The sequence below is a fragment of the Acanthochromis polyacanthus genome, chromosome 9, assembly GCF_021347895.1.
Source record: "Acanthochromis polyacanthus isolate Apoly-LR-REF ecotype Palm Island chromosome 9, KAUST_Apoly_ChrSc, whole genome shotgun sequence".
NCBI lineage: Eukaryota > Metazoa > Chordata > Actinopteri > Pomacentridae > Acanthochromis > Acanthochromis polyacanthus.
In genome coordinates, this window is record NC_067121.1 from 21,659,608 (window position 1) to 21,681,229 (window position 21,622).

At 40.0% G+C, this 21,622-nt stretch overlaps 2 protein-coding genes across 2 annotated transcripts; one reads left to right on the forward strand and one right to left on the reverse strand.

Moving 5' to 3' along the window:
* Positions 1–1,008: 1,008 nt before the first annotated feature.
* Positions 1,009–12,551, reverse strand: atg9b (autophagy related 9B). The gene is made up of 15 exons (XM_051953748.1): positions 12,246–12,551; positions 11,842–11,976; positions 11,622–11,667; positions 11,319–11,381; positions 10,378–10,548; positions 8,394–8,535; positions 7,474–8,222; positions 6,901–7,054; positions 6,481–6,660; positions 6,106–6,351; positions 5,754–5,992; positions 5,546–5,639; positions 5,154–5,238; positions 4,222–4,394; positions 1,009–4,073 (listed from the first exon to the last, which is right to left on the reverse strand). The coding sequence occupies exons 2-14, from the start codon at positions 11,948–11,950 to the stop codon at positions 4,240–4,242; spliced, it is 2,433 nt and encodes an 810-aa protein (XP_051809708.1). The 5' UTR covers positions 11,951–11,976; positions 12,246–12,551; the 3' UTR covers positions 1,009–4,073; positions 4,222–4,239.
* A 207-nt stretch (positions 12,552–12,758) lies between these two features.
* Positions 12,759–21,182, forward strand: abcb8 (ATP-binding cassette, sub-family B (MDR/TAP), member 8). Its single transcript, XM_022194459.2, has 16 exons — positions 12,759–12,975; positions 14,123–14,453; positions 14,547–14,702; positions 15,690–15,784; positions 17,443–17,548; positions 17,660–17,821; positions 18,245–18,330; positions 18,443–18,540; positions 18,648–18,753; positions 18,863–18,896; positions 19,060–19,196; positions 19,299–19,393; positions 19,471–19,604; positions 19,713–19,860; positions 19,943–20,193; positions 20,418–21,182. The coding sequence occupies exons 1-16, from the start codon at positions 12,872–12,874 to the stop codon at positions 20,499–20,501; spliced, it is 2,127 nt and encodes a 708-aa protein (XP_022050151.1). The 5' UTR covers positions 12,759–12,871; the 3' UTR covers positions 20,502–21,182.
* Positions 21,183–21,622: the final 440 nt, after the last annotated feature.

The window sequence follows — 21,622 nt, forward strand, 5'->3', positions numbered from 1 at the left end:
TAGCACCATTACTCAAAAACAGACTAATGGATTTGGATGAAATTTTCAGGGAAGGTTAGAAAAGACACAAGGACCACCTCATTAGAGTTTAGCAGTGTTGTGGCTTATAGTCTGGATCCATGGATTTTTTTGAAGGTTTCTGCATCATTGCAAGATAGCGTCACTGCAGCTATGACAAAAAGTGAACACTAAGTCAGCTGCCTGCTGATGATCACATGATTGCAATCCTATTACAAATCCACCATTGTGAACTCATCAGGACCTATTCATTGGAAATGATACAAGGAACACTTGATTAAATTGTGGGGGTGTTTCCGAGTCCCATCAAATCCCGCCACCTGCTGCATATTTAGGTCACGTGGTTCGGTATCCATACATAATGTACACATGCATAACACACGCCTGTGCTCAGTGCAGGGTCATTTTGTTTGTGGGTATCTATATAAATCGACAAATTCTATGGTGCCGTGATTTCTGATCATCAATAACTAAAACAAATGCTGCATTTCTGACAATGACATATAGGAGAATGAACAGCCTTGGCAGAGTACTGCACTCTGAGTGATTTTCTTGTGTTTCATTTGATCACTCTTTGCTGCACCTAGAATTTTTTTTATATACATGCAAAAAATATTTGGCATGTGCTTCCAGTTATGTTGTTGGCAGTGCTACATAGAACACAGAATGTCAATACTTCACCAAACTCATCAGAATTACCCTCTGGAGACAATAAGTATCTCTAACAACCATAATAATAATGATAATCTATCCTGTAGTTTTCAAACTGCTTCATTCTTGACTAATAATTTGGACCAAAAGACAGTCGCAGTGTAAATTGTGCCAAATTATCTCAAAGAAAGTTTCACAATTTTGCAATCTAATTTCTAAACCTTGTAGTTTAAAAAGTAAGTTACTCCCAAAAAACAGGTAGCCAGAGGTTACAGCAAATGTGCTGTGTTATTTCTTAGGAGCTGACACCGTCAACTAGCCACAGCAAATCAAAACAAGAAAAATTAAAATAGATTTTTATTTCAAATAAACAAATACATAATCAACCACACATGAAATGATTAAATACACTCAAAATAAGATTTACTTGTCTTTCTACTCACTCACAGAAAACAACACATATTGTAAAGCTGTGCCGAAAACAAGTTCTTTTGGCATGTTTCACTTTTCAGCTATTGTTTCTTAATTTACAGAACAAAACAGACAAACCTTTTTAACAAAACAAACAAACAAAAAAAACACCCAAAACAAGACATGTCTGAAAACATATTCATCGTGTCAGGATGAAAACTTAGCACCTTGTTCCAGTCACTGTGATTCCTCGACTGGTGTATAGTGGGTAAGAAACCATAGCATGATGAGAGGTTTGGCCATGATGACGCTGCCAATTACAAGGCGTACTCCTGCTTATCTTTAGAATATTGAAGACAGTGCAATCTCAGACACCGTGACGAGAAGAAGCGTGCCGCCAGACACAACAGACCGACACGAGCTCTCAGCATCGGTTTGCATCTTCCATGCCACATCCACAGTTTCACTACATACTTGTTGCTATACACAATGACTCACCGATCGGAAATACTGTACACCGCATGTGCTGTTAGGTGTGTGAAAGCAAATCTGACAGTTTACATAAAATGGCTTCTAAAAAGAGCAAATGCTAATCCTTAATACTAAGGCACTGCTTCTGCTTATAATAAAATGACTAACATTAAACGCTACAGTGGGGTGGTTTATCTTATTTTATTAGATGTTTTTGTGGAGACTGTCAAAACTCTGTGAGCAAACACTGTGTAAGCATATCCAAGTGTGTGACAGAAACACACATTATTCCCTAAAGGGTGAACTTTTACTGACCAGAGGTAAGAATGACCTTATTTGATTGGCCACAATGTTTTCTTGTGGTCAATGACAATACATGATGCTTTTCTTATGTACAATGTGAGGAGATCGATCAGGAGGGAGACTGAGCTGATAAAACCTTTTCTACATGGTCACTGATGCAAGCACTGTATATATATATATATATATACACACACACACACACACATACATACACTCCCACACACATTGAAAAACCGGTTTTCTGTCAGTGCAAAAGTCTGAGTTAGTTACGCGAGTCTTAAAATGCATTCTTTCCACCGACACATACACACTCAACAAAAAAAGTAGAATATTTTCTAAACACGCAAGAGGGAAAAGATATATTTGTAGCCTCTGGACTTCTGCAGTAGTGGAGGATGGGATTTATATTACTGTGATGCACTGTTTGCAGAATGCAGTAAAAATGGGTAATATTTCGCACACTGCATCGACAAGCTGATTTAGTCCCTGTTTATTCTGAGTGTAAATCACATTCAGCATCATGCAGCTGGGCATGTCATCTTTGCATTAATAAAAAAGTTTCTTTTTAAATCAATGTCTAAAACAAATGTCATGGGGGGCACATACGATTTCTTTCATTAAAAAGATTGTAAGCATATGTAAAAGTATTTTTTTTTGGCAAAACAATTCAAATATACTTTTTAAAATAAGTAATAAATTTATACTTGTGTCAATTACACATGTGGGGAAAACAGGTAAGAAATATTGCTAAAGCTAATAAATGACGGCGCCTATGCAAAAGCTTTTTCTCCTTGTGCTCTACCGCCCTAAATTCTTCAATTCAACAGATGCAACAGTGCACACACTCTGACATCAGCCCTTATGATGCGTTCCATTTTTATGTGAGCATTTTGGGGAGAAGGACACAAACAATGCTAATGTGCACAACGAGGATTTGTAAAAGCAATACCACTCTGTTTTGTTCTTTAAAAAAACGATTCCACCATTTCTGGGACACCAAAGCTCGACTCAAAACATCTGCTGGGCGTGAAATAAGAAGAGAAAATGAAATGGTTTCTGTTTACACCTACCATTAAAATCAGAATGCAGTTAAAAGATGCACCTGTACACTGCAAAGAAAATCCATATGTATAAATATTTACACAACGGTAAATACACTGCAGAGGTATCGATTGAAGTATTAGTGTTCATTTGCCACTACTGAGGTAATACGGAAAACTAGGATTTAAATAGACGTTTTTATTTGGATGTTAAGGCATAAAGCTGGCTTTGTGTCCAGCTTAATAAGTCTTAAAAGGCATCTTCTATCTGCATTGGGATTTTGATGCTAAATGTACTTGGTGTCCCATATTTCGGTTTTTAAGAAAAGCAAATATCTTGATACATCCGCCGTAGAAATATTAATACTGAACAAAATCTGCATTAGGGAACAATAAACACAGATAGCAGCATCAAAGCACGGGTATGTCTGGTTTAAAGACGTGTTATACAACTCTATGTACGCTTTTTCCAGATACACGTGGCGTTTTAGTAGTACGGCTACTGTACAGTCAGCTTGTTTTCATATCAATACTTGGTATCATTTTCAAGGATTAGCTCTTGAAGTTAAAAAAAAAAACAGAATCAGGTTTAAAAGTATTACTAAGACGCAAAAGTGTATGAACATATCACAAGGGTCAAACAGCACAAGTTGAAATATTGATTTTTTTTCTTTTGAGAAGGTAAAAATTGTTCAGGCAGCTAAGATACAATGAGCAGTCTTTGTACTGTAGCACACATCAAGACACCACTCTGTGGAGTTTCAGTTATACTTGTACTGATAAACCCTGTGATGCACAAATACTTGAATTGTGCACACAAAGGCACAGCAGAATTTTTGATGAGCCTTTTGCATTTTACAATTAAAACTGTCCACAACCACCACCGACGCACACTGACCCTATGAATGCACTACACTGCCTCTCTGTCATACGAGCTTTATGTGCAGTTTGTACAAGTTAATGACAAAATCAGGATGAAGTGGACGGAAGACGTATGGTTTCCCTGATGCCATAGTCTGCCTGATATGACAGGATGAGGTGTGGAGGTGCAGAGATAGTGGTTATTCAATGAGCCCCTCCTACAACAAATGCTGAACGACGTATTAAAGGTCCATGCTAATTTCTCCATGAAGATCGTCTAAGGCCACAATGTTCATTGAAGAAAGCAAAATGTAAACACTACAAAAAAAGAGAAGAGAAATGATCATGGCAATGTATCCTTCGAGGAAAAAGGGCCATCATTAGGTTTGACAAACAATGCCACAGAACAAAGAACCACAAAGCATGGGCTGTGGATGTGCAATATTACACAAATGAGAGCATATACCTTATGACAAAAGGCACTTCAACAATTACTCCCAGTGCCCTGTTTTGGAGCAGATCCACTATTAATCTCCTGATCATCCTCATTCTCCTCTTCTTCCTCCTCTTGCCAGCCACCAAGGTGAACAGGAGCCGGCATGGAAATGCTGGAACCAAGGCCACTACGTGCCTTTAAACCTGGTGAGAAGGAGAATACAAAGTCTATTGGCTTGGAGTCTAGTTAAGTGAAGGTGAATTATTTGTATTTTCTGTGTTTTTCCTATCTTTCCCTACCTCTGACTTCAAACAGAGGATTTAATATTTCACCCCTCATTTTATTATTGTTTGTTGCTTACATGGCCATGCTTTCAAAAGTCACTCATCTGGCAAACTTAAATATCATTTAACCCATAATTGTTTATGCATCATTTTGTGAAGACAATCAAATATACTCTGAGGCTACCTTCTATTTTCAATTTATGACAAAGCATATACATATATTTGACATTTTTGGAAAGAGGCTGTATTGGTTCAGGTTTTGGAACAGTTTTTTTTTCTGACAACCACTGACTGATATGCATTCATTTCACTACAATTCAGAAATCTACTTGCAATTAGTTTCACATTTCCCACTACGTTGCGTGACAAGTTGTCAGTGCAGGTTTGGTTTCTGCAAAACATTACCATGTGGAATAATCAAGTTTCACAAGCATTAGTAGACACAATTGCTTCTAATACATAACATCAACAAGATGTAAAGAGGTTTAGTTAAATTCAGCACTACAAATATTTTTTCATCACATGCAGACATATGATTTAGTGTTAATACCAGAAATGTTTTGGAAATGCAGACCTGACATCCTGCCCAAACCAACACATAGAACTGCAAACTGACAGTAATATGTTTTATGCTGCACTAAGAATACAAGGTTCATCAAAATCAATATTTATATTTACCAGTGTTTGTGTGCAGATCTCTCATTGGCACTGGATTCTGCCACTGCCCCGACGTTCTCTGTGGGTGGGAGCTCTGCTGGTGGAGCTGGAGAGACAAGCGGTCGTCAGTATAAAGCAGAAGTGATCACTTACTGGTGGTTTACTAAGGAAAATAAAATCTGTTTCCAAAATCTGTTTCTTTAGTATCAAAAATGCAACAGTCTGACAAGATTTTAAAATAAAACAATAGAAACTGATCAACCATGAAATTCAGTGTAAATGACATCTACAGAACAATCTCTGCTACATGAGCAACTTTTTAAACTTTAGCAGGAGTGTAGATATTAGGGACATACATTTTGGTGCATCACTTGAAACTCTACATGAAAGGAAGATGTTAACACTGACATTACCTCATGCATGTAGATGGCATGGAGACTCATCTCAGCTGAGGCAAACTCTGAGTGCAGTGCATTACTCCGAATGCGAGAGTCACTGTTAGACATACTGAAAAAGAAGCATATTATCCAAAGCTGAAGGCTTTGCAATTATTTATCTTTTTTTAACAAAAATATTTTAAGCTAGAGTTTATTAATACTGCAAAACAAAAGGTAAAAACACCTGTCGATGACGGTGCGATCGCTGCGGTACATGGTGGTCTCATGGTGGAGAGAGGAGGGCAGGAGGCCATGTGAACGACCACGACTAGCATTTGCAAGCTGAGAGGTGGACAAAGAGGCCAGGACACTGGCTGCAGCAGAAGCAGCAGTGCTTGGTGGGATGAAGCGACTGTCTCGCCCTTGTAGTCCTGATGCAGTCAGGATAGGGTGGGCCAGCACACTGGCCAAAAGATTATCAGGCTGGAAACAAAAGAAAACACATACGATGGTCATGAATGACGTTTTCTTATGTACAATTACACTCTTAATTGTATTACTCTCTGTGCTTAATTCTTAGTTCTCAGGCTTCCTACCCCAGTGCCTGACTCGTTGGACTGTAGTGAGGTGCAGAGAGGAGCCTCTGAGAGCAGCAGCTGGGTGGAGGGGCCGCCCTGGGCATCGTGATGCACCTTCTCCTTCAAATGGCTGATAAATACTGAACTCTCCTGAGGTGGCTGCCAGTGTGGGTTCTTTATGGTGAAGTGCATGAGAGACAGCTCGGTCTTGCCGTTCTCAGCCTGCTGGTATATGGAGGCCTCCGTCTGGCCCTCTGACATCCACTGCAAAAACATTCAAAGATACATATAAAACTCAAGACAAAACACTAATACGGCATTCACTGAGACATCAGCTGCTTATAATTAGTCAGTCCCTCTTCAGTATGGTGTCACAGAATGAACAAGTCTTACTGTTGGGTTTCCATGGCGTCTGATGTCCATCTGCGCAAAGGAACATATGTCTCCAACTCCAACCACCTCCACAGTGAAGTTCCTGAAGAAATCAATGATTTCCAGAGACTTGTTTCTCAGGACGAAGATGAGAATGAAGGGCGTGACAATAGGACTGAGCAGCTCCTCCAAGATAAACACCTGATGTAAAGACAGATAACATTTATTACAGGTTCTAAAGTCGTTATATATATATATGTTCACATCCTAAACAAAGCCATGTCTAGATGAGCGTTCCCAATAACCTATGAGTAGATCCAGTGATTTTGTTATCAGTTTCCTAAAAAAAAACACTTCATCCATCATAACTGAAACAAATCCATAATGTCAGTTTGAGTGTGACAAATGTGTTCCTATCCACTGAGTGACTGCTCTCCTCACCGCTTTGTACTGAAACAGCTGTGCAACCTCGTCACGGGTCTCGCTCTTGTTAGCATTGCCCCTCCAGTGGTCTGGCATGTAGTGAATGTGTGCCAGCACGCACTGCAGCAGCTGTTCTGGACACCACACCATATGCTCGTCTGGGATAAAAGACCTGGCACAGGAAAGGCACAAAATGTCAACACTACTGCAGTACAATTCCTGTGCATATGAGATAAGCGAATAAAGAAAACAGGAGAGTTTATCACAGAAATGTCACAATTTCAGGCTGAACATCTGCAATGAGAGCACAAGGATGCCAAACACTTGCCCTTAAGTGAATAATGCACAGGATAACTTCCTATACAAGTAACTTTCCCCTATAATATGAAAAAAGCTCCTGTGCACTAAGACAACTAAAAATGGACATTACTTAACTAGAATGACTGCAACTTGTTACAGTATCTAGCTGTCTGTACAGCACATTAACATCAAGTAAATGTATTAACCAGTACAGACTACTTCTCTAAGTTTTATGCCAACTAATAGTGATGCTAGAGAGGCTCTAGTGAACAAGTGACCCTGAAGACTCACCTGGCGATAGTTATAACTACCCCCAGCACAGTGATAGCGGTCAGAATGTGCTGCACTGTCAGTACGTCCTCATCATAAACTGTCAGTGCAATGAGAACAGCCAACACTGAGCCTGAGAAAAAGGCAATGTTCTTAGCCAGCACAGTGAGCATTGGCGATGTAAAGGAGTTCATGTATTTGGAGGTGGGTTTGTAGCCACGACCTAAACGTCCATGCAGCTCGTGGTTCAACTCATTGAAGTGACGCAGGTATAAACGACCATACAGGGACCAGCGGCGTGCGCCCAGACTGCCAGGTTCTCTGCGGATCACTTCTGTATAACTGAAGAACGCATAGAGCACCTGCCACACCAGGATGAAGGGACATAGCAGCAAGTTAGCCAAACCCATCAGCAGGATGATTCTGCTGAGCTGCTGGGCGAGCTCTAGGCGGTTTCCACTGCGCTTGTATTTGGGGTGGAGGTTCCACTTATTCTGAAACAGGGAGCCTGGGCCCCAGAAAAGAATGAGCTCAAAGTTGTACTTGAGGCCCTGGGTTAGGAACACCACATTTCCCAGGAAGGGGACCTGCAGCTGCACCGGCAGCAGCGATTTGTTTATCATGGCCACCATGTAGTTTTTAAAACGCAGGATGCGGTGGTAGATGTCAAGTTCGGTCAGCTCTTTTTTGTGTATGCACATTTGCTGTTCCCTCTGAAGGCTGATGAGTCGGTCCTGAACTTCCTGCCATGTGAAGTTGCATAGTTCATCCTAAAGAGGCAGGGGAGACAATGTAACCCGACTAATACCAAGACAATAAATGACACCACAACTCAAAACATCTCATCGTATCTATTCAAAAGAGTAAACACAAGACATAGGTCAGAAGATTGACTTTTGCTGTAGCACATTTTGATACAGGCGTCCAGGTGTAGCACTCACCATTCTGATCTTCAGTGCTTTGATGTAGAACTGCCTGATCTCCCAGTAGCTCAAAACATTGCAAAAGACTTTAACAAGACGATAGACCCAGAAGATGGCCGCCATGATGAGAAGGAATATGATCCAGCTGTTGTTTTGAATCCTGAACAGAAACAAAATCCCCTTTAAACTGACTTCGTAGTGAAGGAAAGGCTTTTAATCATGCAGTAATAAGTAAATGTTTTTTACAGCTGTATTTAACACAACAGTAAGAGCTCACAGAATGTTTAGAAGATGGCAAACAAAAAATGATAATAAATGACCAGACAAAGTAGTTAAAAACATGGCCTTTTCTGAAATCTGGGGTTCAGAATTACTGTAAAATGATAAACATCTATAGTGGATAGCCAAGGGCACACATGCATCTCTCCGTCCTGCAAGTTGACCCTATATCATGTACTTAAAACCAGGATGAAAACATGTAAAAGCTATTGATCTTGGTGAATGCTATAATCTATTAAACTCATGTTTACAGGTTCTGGGTCAGATAAAATGCTTGTCATATTCTCTAATTGAAGAATCTTCTGAATATATATTTATAAAATAACATTCGATATCAGTATGACTGTAAAAGTTCCTCTACATTGATTCAATAGAATTTTCCATTAGGCCACTTTCAGATATAATAAACAAAATACAATCGTGTTTTGGTACAAGCGTGCTTTAAAACTGCAGTAAAATGGAAATCAGAGACAGGGTATGTTGAGGACAGAGTGAGTCCAAATTGTAGGACAAGCTATTCCCTAATTACAATTCCATGTGTTCAGACTTCACTGACTTTGAAATAAACAACTATTGAGCCATAGTGAGAATGAAGAACCCACTGAAGAGAGGCCTATACGCCAAGCTAGATAAAACAAGCTGGGTCTTGGCTACATACTACAAAGAAAAAAAATATGGCGACACAGGACTGAGGACGGATCTGTCCCTTGCAGCCAGATAGAGAGGTGTCATGTGGTAGTCAGCTTGCTGTCCCAGCCAAGTCGTCAGTATCTCGGCTGGCCAGTTGCACCTCACCGAAGCTATCAATTACACTGTCCTGTTCTCTGAAGCCATTCTGAGCACCGTACACAAACACCTTCCTCTGAGTAAACATGAGTTGCAGGAATGCTGCAAGTCAAAGCTACCAATCTCAGGTTGAAATAAACAACAAAACTGAGAAAGAAATACATTTCATGGAAAGGGACCTCACTTGGCCTTGACATCAAACATAAAAATGACAACTCAGGCTGATTAAACCTTTTGTGTTTTGATAGAACCATCCTTTTTAATCAACAACACTTCATTCAATGCTATACAGTACATAGCAATTAATTACTGCCACTGCTATAGAGATTTTTGCCCATGTTACATTGGAAAAGGAGTCTTTCAAAGAGTAATGTGCTGTAAAAAATATGTTGCTGGGGTCATATTTTGTTTTTTTAAGTTGAATTTGCTTATCTTAAGACATTTTAGAATACAGGAAAGCAGTGGATAAATCAAGTCATTACTTTACAGTGCTGCAGGTAATACAATTAATTAAAGAGTCATTTTATTGCCTTGCATTACAAACACCAGACAGCTCTACCAAATTACTAAGGTAAATCAAAAAATCCATAAAACTAAATAGAGTACTGTTCCACCCATTTTCCCCCTGTGAATGAGACTGTATCTTTCAGACTGAAACCACATCTAACACAATCCAATAAGAAATGAAGTACAAAAGTGTAATTCCAACAGTATTAAGCAGGACAAAGGAAACCTCCCAAAAGGTCCATCTCTAATCCTAGACTCTGTTTGAGAACAAAGTATCTAATTGGACTGGCTGTAATGAAACAGCAGGCACATCAGGCATCACTTTATGTGTCTGTGCATCATTTTTGAATTATTCAACTCATTTTGCACCAACAAGTAAAATTATCTAACACACCTAAGCTGTCGTACGTATTATAGTAAAAGTCTTCACCTCTCAGTGCACTTCTGGCTGGAAGCGATGGCATCCGGCAGAGTGACTTTATTCCTGTCCAGAGGGCTGTGGCCTGATCCGGTGTGGTTGACTGGTCGATCGGCAAACAGGACATCATACTCCACGCAGTTGACAAGGAACGTTGTGAATGTGACGACGAACAAAAACTGACTGTTGAGATGAGACGGAAAAAGGAAAAAAGAAGTCGGGCTTCATACTTACTGACAATAAAAACATAAGGAAAGTGAAATAGTAACGATGACAAAAGCGAATAACACTGGTATAGAACATGAAGACAAGCAACCATATTTCATTTCTAACTATGAAGTCACAAACAGTGCACCCTGACTCATGATTAATGCATAATACTGTGGTTGAGACAGATCAATTGTAATTCACTTATTAAATGTCTCGACAAAGCTGTTTTGTGCTTCCATTACGTGGGCAGATTTTCAGCAGCCCATATTAATAGGCCCACTGAGGCAAGATTCAGACAAACACCACAGTAAAAACCAATAACAGAGACGGCCTACTGGCACCTTAGCAACACGATATACATCTCAGGCAGCAACAATATGAAGAAATAACATGTTTGCCCTAACACATTGGCTGGATGAACTGATTTAGGCAACAGAACAGGATAAAATACCAGTACTGAAATACTAGTACAACATTGTATTATTTAGAGGGAACTATTTTCCACATACGGCCGCAGTTAATCATATGATCATATGGCTGAGCTTGTTCCTGCTGAAGCCTGAGGCAAACTGAACTGTCATAACAACATGAAAAACAACCAGTGACATACATGAGGCCCAAGTCTTACTGAAAACAAGCATCCTCTGAAATGTAAACTCATCTCAGTGTGATAGCTATAATTACAAGTACAATATTGTATTTCAAGATGCTGGCTTTAGGGAGCAGTATTTTGCAATACTTACACAAGTTCAAAAAACTCTGTCAACATCATACAGGCGAAGCCATTCTTTTGATGAAAATGATAAATGTGGACAGCAAGATTAAGGGAAATCTTTAACAGCAGTGTGAATTTATGATTGTACACTCTGTGAAAGTGCACTCATTAGGCAAGGACAACAGAAAATACCACAAATACTCAGAATTCAATTTACCAGGAGCTGCACACTAAAGTATATGACAGTCAGACAGTAAACAGAGTGGAATTCATGGCTATAAATGTGACTACTTGCACCAGTTTGTGACAGCATAGCGTGATTTAAAAGGATATTCTCGTGAAGAAGTTATCCAGGTTCTTGATATGGTGCCATGAGTCTGCAACAGAAATTAAAGCATTAGATAACTTGACCACTTTTAACAAGGTTGACCTACATGCATCAGCTGCTTTCAGATGACCCACGTATTTATTGGGTACGAAACTTTCACAGCAGTCACACAATCAGTTAAACTCGAGACTATTTTCAACTTTAGGCGTAATAACATGTTTACCTTTCAGGCCTTCAGGCACATGCACCAGTAAATCCTCCTCCCCTGGTGGTGAGTCCTCCTCGAAGTCCTCAATTCTCTGATACTCCTGGTAAGCTTCAAAGTTGGCCATTGTGATTCACATTCTTCAGCTTACTCCTAAATGACAAAATACTGGTAGTAAATACTATACGAAACCAATGCAGACTCGCAGCTTCAGCTACATTCTGTAACTAGCTACTTGGCAGCTCAAGCATTCCAAGCTACGGCTAACATTAGCTTGCTAACGTGCTAGTCTGTCGGACAGCGCTTGTGTAACCCCACACTGCTATGACATGTAAAACACTGCGTTGGTGTTAAAAATTCAGCACACGAAGCTTCGGTAGCTTTACTAATGAATGTCGGTCGCGTTCATTAAAGATTACTACCTAAGACAACAGTCTGGTATCTGGCTAGCCTGTGAATGATTCAGCCACTCATGTAGTCAGGGTGACACGGTTTGTTTTGTTCCCGACTGTCCGTGCATCTGGTGATGTTGATCTTCTTTCAGCTTTGCTTTAAGTCCAATCTCGACCAGACTTCGCTTCATACGCAGAGTTGAGTTCTAGTTACGACACGGTGGTCTTTAGTCTGTCCCGAGGTCCGTTAGTTGATTTCCCAAAATACCCATCCTCTGCGTGTCCACTGTTTTTGTCTTTCACAAACAAATGTCAACAAAACGCCGTTGATGCAACCTCCGGTTAAACTGTCGTCATTTCCGGGTGTCGATTGTAGTTTTTTTTTTTTGCGATTTCCAGAAAAAAGTCCCCGTTTTGTCGCGCGTATCCCTACTAGTGTTGCACAGATAGCCTAAAATATATGAGTGTGTTCAGCCTTGTGAAGTAAAGCAGCTATTTATTTCACAAAATAGCGTTCAAAGTTAAACTGTAGTCCTGCGACCACAGAAATGCACTCTGGGTCAAACATGGCAGCCTGCAGGGTGCCGCTGGATTACTGCAGAGCTTAGCGATTATTTTATCCTAATAACCTTGTTATCGCCGAAATAAGCATAAAAATGTTTCAGTTGCTTTGGTGTAGAGCAAGCAGTACTGCTACATTGCGGTCATTGTCGTTACATTCGCGAAGCACTAAAACAGCAGACATTTGGAGGCTTTCACGGTAGGTTAATGTCACCGGTAGCTAGTTTGGCTAATGACAGCTGACCTGTGTCTGCTCTCTATTAGGTAATCAAAACCGACATAATTAGCCTAATTTGATTTTCTAGACAGATTTTCTTGTTTATAGTTGGGACAGACACGTGTATGTGAGTTTTTTTTATACAGACGACAGTAGAAACAGAAGCTTAATTGAGTGACAGTAATTTCATCAGGAACATATTTCATATTTCAGATGATTTATCATTGTACAGAAGCATTTTAAATATAATAATTTATAACGTGAGTGTAGGGGTGACAAAACATCTGGCAAAATAACTGATACTACAGCGCAGTAATAAAGCCCCTAGAACATGGAAAGCATTTTACCTCATTTTGACTATCAAGTGGATTGCTTGTTTTCAAGGTAGAAGTTCAATCACTTGCCTGCACCAGCTCCCTACATGTGAGCATTTGCTGTGTTCCTTTGTTTTAAATTACTGTAAATGTGTTAAGTTTGAATCTTATAATAAAAAAACAAGAAATTTGTGGTTCATGGCACAATACGCCCGTCACCATGCACAGTCAAAGAAACACTGGTCCATGTATCAGCAGGCATGCTCATACTAAGCAATTCCTTCCCAGAAGACTTATAACTTGGCTAGGTTGACATATTAGCAGATATTAGCGTACTGTAAATACATTTGTCATATGTTTGTCATTCAATAAGCAACAAAATAAGCTAGGTTATTCATTGTACACCTTAGAGTACTCTTAATTTTCAACTCTAAAATGCTTCAGTATGTATTGATCCCAATTTTTAAAATTGTATTACAAGATTATAAGATTTTAGTTTTTTGTGGTCACTGAAAAATACTTTAAACAACACAGAGTTTTCAGTTTTCTCCCCCATACTGACAGTAGTATTAGCCTCAAAAAATCCTGTTTTAGTAGGGCAGTGCTTCCAAGTGCACCTCCACTGTAAGATAGAAAAAGGATTAATTAATATTGCTTAAGTGATACAGTAATAGTCAGATCAATCAATAATAATTGCTAGTTGCTGCCTTAATTCAGTTATTAAATTGTCTTAAAATGTTAGATTAGCTTTGCAAACCTGTCATAATTAAATGTATGTTATCCTTAATTGCATTATTATTCTGGTATTTTTCCAGGTGGTACACATCTCCAGGGTCTAATGCCTACAGCTCCTTACAGCGGCCTGGCAATGCTGTCAGCCGCATTTGGAGCCAGACTCAGAGAGCTGTCCGCCAGTCTGCCACACGGACAGCTAAACCCCCAGGAGTGGCTCTCAAGTTCATCCTGGGACCAGCAGCACTCACTGTCTCAGCACGGCTGTTTTGCCATGTAGCTCACTGCGAGGCAGATGTGAATAACAACACCCCAGTGGAAGCTGTAGCCAAACAGACTGTGCCTGAGTTCAAATGGCATATCTTGTGGGAATTTCTCAAACCTCAGCTGTTTGCTCTCATCGGTGCTGTTGTGGTAAGCCTGAATCAGTTCATTTGAAGGCAATATCAGTGTAATACTATGAAGGTATTCATGCTTATTGGTTAAACTGATGATTTCTCTTTTCAGCTTGCTTTTGGTGCAGCGATTTTGAATATTCAGATTCCTCTGATGCTTGGGGATCTGGTCAATGTTGTGGCACGTTACTTGAGAGAACACTCTGGGAATTATATCCATGAGATAAGAGGTCCTGCTCTGAAGTTACTTGGACTGTATGGTTTCCAAGTAAGTACACAACAGTGTCCTAAGCTGCTGTACAAGTTAATGTTCCAGTGCTTCAACAATAATCAAGTGCAACCAGTCAGTCATAAGCTAAGGCATGTCAAATGGACATACAGTATACCTCTGATACAATTGTGATTGTCTGGTCACTTGTTTTACTTCCACTATCTTGCGTCTTCTGCTAAAATACTATATATTTGATTTGTAAGTCTAATATACGGGATAGCAATAGAACATTTATATATGTATAAAGTCACTAATTACCTATTTAAGAATAACTAATAAGGCGAAAAATGCAACACTTGTTTAAGAAAGCAGGCTGCACAGTGACTTGGTGGTTAGCACTGTTGCCTTGCACCTAGAAGATCCCCCGTTCACGTCTCGGCCTTCACGGGAGCTTTCTGCATGGAGTTTACATGTTCTCCCTGTGCATGTGTGGGTTTTCTCGCTTCCTCCCGCAGTCCAAAAACATGCTGAGGTTTTCCGTAGGCGTGAATATGAGAATGATTGTTCATCTCTATGTGTAGCCCTGTGACAGACTGGTGACCTTCCTTCACCCTAAGTCTGCTAGGTTAGACTCCAGCCGCCCGCTACCCTAATGCGGATTAAGTGGTGTGTAGATAATAGATGGATGTTTTAAGACAACAAAAAAAACACCAAATTTGTGATCCTTGTAATATGCAACATAACAATGATTTAGCCTTTTATTACCACCTTTTTTAAAGACTAATCTGTGTGTTGTTTTTGTTGCGTGTACAGAACACATTTGTCTTTTCAGTTATTCCAGTCACTAGGTTGGTGCTTTCTTACAGATCTCACTGTGGGAGAAAGTTAATTTTTACTTTGAGTTGTGATGCCTTTTTGCATTCTGCATTCTCTGTTCAACTTATTGCCATTCAGATAAAATCTGCATGCAAACAAACAAATGTCAGTGCTGTTTCAATGGAAAATGGTCTGTATCTCTGACCATTAATCACCTCCTCTGTGCAGGGCCTGCTGACGAGTGGCTACATCATCCTGCTTTCTAGGGTTGGGGAGCGAGTGGCAGCAGACATGAGGAAGACCCTTTTTGCATCCTTGCTGAGGTGGATACCCCTTAATGTTGACTTAGAGCTATATATATATATATATATATATATATATATATATATATATATATATACACTTCTCAAAAAATATAAAGGAACACTTTTTAATCTAAGTATTGCATCAAATCAGTGAAACGTGGGATACTGATCTGGTCAAGTAAGTAACTGAGGGGCTTTTTAGTAAGTTTCAGCTGCTTTGGTGTTCATAAAATTAACAACAGATGCACTAGAGGGGTAACAATGAGACAACCCCCAAAACAGGAATGAGTTTACAGGTGAAGGCCACTGACATTTTTTTCCTTCCTAATCTTCTCTGACTGTTTTTCCACTAGTTTTGCATTTGGCTAGGGTAAGTGTCACTTCTGGCAGCATGAGGCGATACCTGGACCCTACAGAGGTTCCACAGACAGTCCAACTCCTCCAGGATGGAACATCAATGTGTGCCATTGCCAGAAGGTTTGCTGTGTCTCCCAGCACATTCTCAAGCGCATGGAGGAGATTCCAGGAGACAGGCAGTTAGTCTGGGAGAGCTTGACAGGGCTGTCGAAGGTCCTCAACCCATCAGCAGGACAGGTATCTGCACCTTTGTGCAAGGAGGAACAGGATGAGCACTGCAATAGCTCTACAAAATGACCTCCAGCAGACCACTGGTGTGACCTCCAGCGTCCTCTAGTGCCCGCTGTGCTCGCTGACTGGCACCGTGGAGCTCGGCTGGCATTTGCCATAGAACACAAGAATTTGCAAGTCCACCACTGGTGCCCTGTGCTTTTCACAGATGAGAGCAGGTTCACCCTGAGCACATGTGACAGGCATGAAAAGGTCTGGAGAAGCCGTGGAGAACGTTATGCTGCCTGTAACATTGTTCAGCATGACCGGTTTGGTGGTGGGTCAGTGATGGTGTGGGGAGGCATATCCATGGAGGGACGCACAGACCTCTACAGGCCGGACAATGGCATTCTGACTGCCATTAGGTATCAGGATGAAATCATTTGACCCATTGTCAGACCCTACATTGGTGCAGTGGTCCTGGATTCCTTCTGGTGCACGACAATGCCCAGTCTTATGTGGTAAGAGAACTCATGCAGTTCCTGGAGGATGAAGGAACTGATGCCATTAGCTGGCCCCCATGCTCACCTGACCTGAATCCAACAGAACACCTTTGGAACATTATGTTTTGTTCCATCCGACACCATCAGGTTGCTCCTCAGACTCTCCAGGAGCTCAGTGATGCCCTGGTCCAGTTCTGGGAGGAGATACCCCAGGACACCATCTGTCGTCTCATTCAGAGCTTGTCCCGGCATCGTCAGTCATGCATACAAGCACACGGAGGCCATAAAAACTACTGAAGATGGACTAGCCTGCCACATCAGTTTTTCACTTTGATTTTGGGGTGTCTTGAATTTAGCCCTCCTGAGGAGTTTATAATTTTCATTCCCATCAAACAATGTGGCACTTTTCATTCCTAACACATTATCCAGTCCATATCAATGCTAATATCCAGTTTGTTTTTTCCCCGTATTGAAATATGATGTATTTTCAAAGTGTTCCTTTAATTTTTTTGAGCAGTGTATATATAAACATTCACAATGTTGCTGCCATTTAGCATTTCGCAACTTCGCATTCCCAGTTTTTACATTGTCATTCTTTCTTCTAAGGCAAGATGTGGCTTTCTTTGATGCCAATAAAACGGGGCAGCTGGTGAATCGTTTGACTGCCGACATTCAGGAGTTTAAGTCGTCCTTCAAATTGGTTATTTCTCAGGTACTACCACAAGCATGATTGAGCTGTTACAATGTTTGTGTTTTTAAAGAGTGTATGCATCTTTAGGTCCCCTAATTCCCTTTTTCTTTGTATTTTTTTGTATATTTTCAGGGTCTGCGGAGTATTACACAGACAGTTGGATGTTTTGTCTCGCTCTATGTCATCTCCCCAAAACTCACAGGTTTGACAGTAGTTGTCCTCCCGTGTCTAGTGGGAGCTGGAGCTCTCATTGGTTCATTCCTTCGCAAACTATCCCGTTTGGCTCAAGAACAGGTGACCATATGTAGTATCATTTTGTTCAGAACAGTTGTTAGGACTGCATGTTGTATTGCTTCAAATAAAAATTGACTCAAAATGTTCAAAGACAAAGTGAGCAGAAATAAAGGCGTTTTTTACATGTAGTACACATACATATAGTCTATCTCTTCTTCTCTTAACACGCTATCGATCTGTTTTTTTCTACTGCCCACAAATGTCAAGATTTTAAGTGTCTTTACAACATCTTGACTCCTAATTTGTTTCCCATGATTTTGTAGACTGACTCACAATGAGAAAGATGCATATTTGCAATATATCTCAGTGCTTATACTATGAAATGCCACTGGCACTCAAAATAAGCAACAGTTCTCTTTTTATATGCAAAAAGAGTTTTGCTTGCTGACTGTCTGTGTATTTGCTTACTTTGTTAAATTCAAGGTGGCAAAAGCAACAGGAGTGGCAGATGAGGCTCTTGGTAATGTGCGTACAGTGAAAGCTTTTGCAATGGAGGAACGGGAGCTCCAGTAAGTCAGAGTATATTTCAAAATACTTGTAACTTCAAAACTTTCAGAAATGTAGTACAGGTATACATATGTCTAAGATAATATGTTTTATCTCCATTATTGTTTTCTTCAGATTATATGCATATGAGGTTGACAAATCATGTGACATGAATGAAAATCTTGGTGCTGGAATCGCTGTTTTCCAAGGACTGTCAAACATGGTTCTGAACTGTGAGTGTCTTTTATCCTAACTGGTGAACACAATGTGAATTCAATTTGTAATGTATCTCAGAACCTCTGTTACTCTAACGGTTTTCTGTTGTGTGCTGTTAATACAGGCATCGTTCTAGGAACTATATTTGCTGGAGGAACTTTAATCTCGAGCAATGAAATGTCTCCTGGAGACCTCATGTCTTTCTTAGTTGCTTCCCAGACTGTTCAGAGGTAAAAGACACAGTTTGCTCCACAATGATTGCTCGGCAGGACATTAACAATTAAATGTATCAGTTTAAAGTAGCTAAGGGTGTAACCCATGTATTTTCTTTATGATCAGGTCTTTGGCCAGTATTTCCATCCTATTTGGACAGGTGCGTAAATACATGTGTATATAAATCATTCATAAGGTATATATTATCTGACAGACAATCAGCTTTAAATTGTAACATTAGGTTATACTGTACATGTATTTGTTATTAGCCAAAATATTGTTCGGTTGGAAATCAAGCTGCTAATCGCTAACATTTGTCACAGATGGTGAGAGGACTTAGCTCTGGGGCCAGGGTTTTTGAATACCTTGCTTTGCAGCCTACAATCCCCCTCTGTGGAGGAGGACGCATCCCATACCATTCTCTGACAGGAAGAGTGGACTTTATGAACATTTCATTCAGGTTGAAACCATCGTAATTCAGAGTATGTTTCAGTTCTACATCCTAACTGCACATAAACATTTGAGTGTTTTATGTATGATTATGTTTTACATAAATTCATAGTTATCCAACAAGACCGGGCCATCAGGTCTTACAGAAGTTCAGCTTAACGCTGCCACCTTCTAAGACTGTTGCCATTGTTGGAGAATCTGGTGGAGGTAATTTCTTTACTAAATTTGATTGTGTGATGTTTAAAAAGTGTGAATGGAGAGCTCATAAATTTTATTCCTATTAGGAAAGTCAACCGTGGCGTCCTTGCTTGAGCGTTTCTATGACCCGACCAGTGGTGTGATCATGTTGGACGGACTCGACATTCGAACACTCGACCTTTCCTGGCTCAGAGGGCAGGTCATTGGGTTCATCAATCAGGTAAAGACGACTCATTATTGATACATTCTGTTTTTCAAGTATGTATAATTAGCAGGTTTAGTAAAACTAGTCCTCAATTTCCACTGTATTTTCGATCACTCTTTGAAGGAGCCAGTTTTGTTTGGATCGTCCATCATGGAGAACATCCGCTTTGGGAAGCCTGAAGCTACGGACGCTGAGGTCATAAATGCAGCAAAACAAGCCAATGCTCACCGCTTTATCACAGGGTTCCCAGATGGCTACAACACGGTGGTTGGTGCGTGCCCTCATTTAGCCTTTCATTACAGATTAGAAATTGTGTGACTTGTAAAGTCTAAGCTGAAGATTTCTAAACCCAGGTGAGAGAGGTGTGACGTTATCAGGTGGCCAGAAACAGCGCATTGCCATTGCCCGCGCCTTGATCAAGAACCCCAGCATCCTGGTGCTGGATGAAGCCACCAGCGCTCTGGACGCAGAATCAGAACGAGTGGTGCAGGAGGCTCTGGACAGGGCCACAAGGGGTCGCACTGTGCTCATCATCGCCCACCGACTCAGCACCATTCAGGGGGCTGACCTAATCTGTGTCATAAGCAATGGTCGCATTGTGGAGGTGAGGAATCTGCGTAGTCAGAGAAATGGAGGTGCTCTTATCTCTGTTTAAATGCCTCAGATAATTGATGAGGGTAGCTTGTAAGTCGAAAGAAGCACTATAAAGTACTGACTTCATTCAGTGTTCCGTAATTCATACGGATATATTGGCTGCTGGCATCTTATTTTACAGACCTTGTAATATCAATTTTAATTACATCTAACAGCTTCCTCTTTTCTTTAAAGGCTGGAACACACTTGGAACTGCTGGGCAAAGGAGGACTTTATTCAGATCTGATCCGCAGACAAAGAGCTGAGGGCCAGAAATGAAGAGAACCAAAATTGTTTACAGTAGATATAAATAGCAAAAATGGAAAGTATTTCGAAATGCATAGGAAAGGCCTACATGGACAAATGGATAATGTAAAATGTATTTTAAATTTACCAGGTCTGTGTCTAGTTTTATGGCAAACCTACAGATTTATATATGTGAATGTATAAGTGGACCAGCTGGATCAGCCAGTGATGATTACCAAAGTACACTACTTTTCAGTTTCTAACTTAAAAGTGAATTTCATATCACTGTTATCTCTTATCCTGTATAGATTGGTAAGTTATAATGTACTAGAAAAAAAGAATTAAATTTGATTTTAATGACAGAATATTGTAATTTTCTTTTTTTAAATTGATCATCATAATAATAGATTTTCTTATCACAAATAGAGTTGAATAAACTAAACACTGATGAGTATAGATAGTGCCATTTTTTTGTAGTGATCATAGAATTAAAAAACTTTGAATCTGATATCTGGGAAGAACTGCTGTTCCTTATTCAGATCAAAGCTATTCAACTGTATTTTAAAGCTGAAATCTACTTTTATGCATATGATTTTACTGACTAAAAATTAAATCTGGTCACAGCAAGTGAAAACTAGAAAGTTTTTAGCCACTATTCACTCCTACAGACAGTGTTAACATGCAATAAAGTTTTTGAGTGTAGTATGACTTTAATGCGGCTTTTTGTTGTGGCTTTATTTGATGCTTTTCTTGTATGTCAGTACAGTCTGTGTGCAGACATAAAGTCTTGCACACTGGTGAATATTAGCCATCAGTATTTATTAACTGTATTATGAGCTTAGATGCTGAGTGGAACAAATGAAGAGCTACAATGTATACCACTTTAGAACTGGGCTTACATCACTGAACAGATAAATTAGGCCATGTGGGAAATATACTTACCAATTCAACATGTAGTCTGGCAGCTTCCTAGAATCCATTAGCACTATGGGATTAGATTAGAAATGATCATCATATTAAGAAATGGAAACACATTTAGGAGTCTACTTTGTTCAGATATTACACACTGAGCTGTAACACATCCCTAAAGCTGTCATCTGTAACTGGAGAATGTGAGTTCAGTTTAAGAGTCTGATAATGTCCTGCTTAGAAAT

Coding starts and splice junctions, on each gene's coding strand:
- atg9b (XM_051953748.1), bottom strand. CDS start 11,950: ATGGCCAACTTTGAAGCTTACCAGGAGTATCAGAGAATTGAGGACTTC. Junction 6,661..6,900: donor AGCTGTTTCAGTACAAAGCG/GTGAGGAGAGCA, acceptor TCTTTACATCAG/GTGTTTATCTTGGAGGAGCT. Junction 5,993..6,105: donor CCAACGAGTCAGGCACTGGG/GTAGGAAGCCTG, acceptor TTTTGTTTCCAG/CCTGATAATCTTTTGGCCAG.
- abcb8 (XM_022194459.2), top strand. CDS start 12,872: ATGTTTCAGTTGCTTTGGTGTAGAGCAAGCAGTACTGCTACATTGCGG. Junction 19,394..19,470: donor TGTTGGAGAATCTGGTGGAG/GTAATTTCTTTA, acceptor TATTCCTATTAG/GAAAGTCAACCGTGGCGTCC. Junction 19,861..19,942: donor TGGCTACAACACGGTGGTTG/GTGCGTGCCCTC, acceptor TTCTAAACCCAG/GTGAGAGAGGTGTGACGTTA.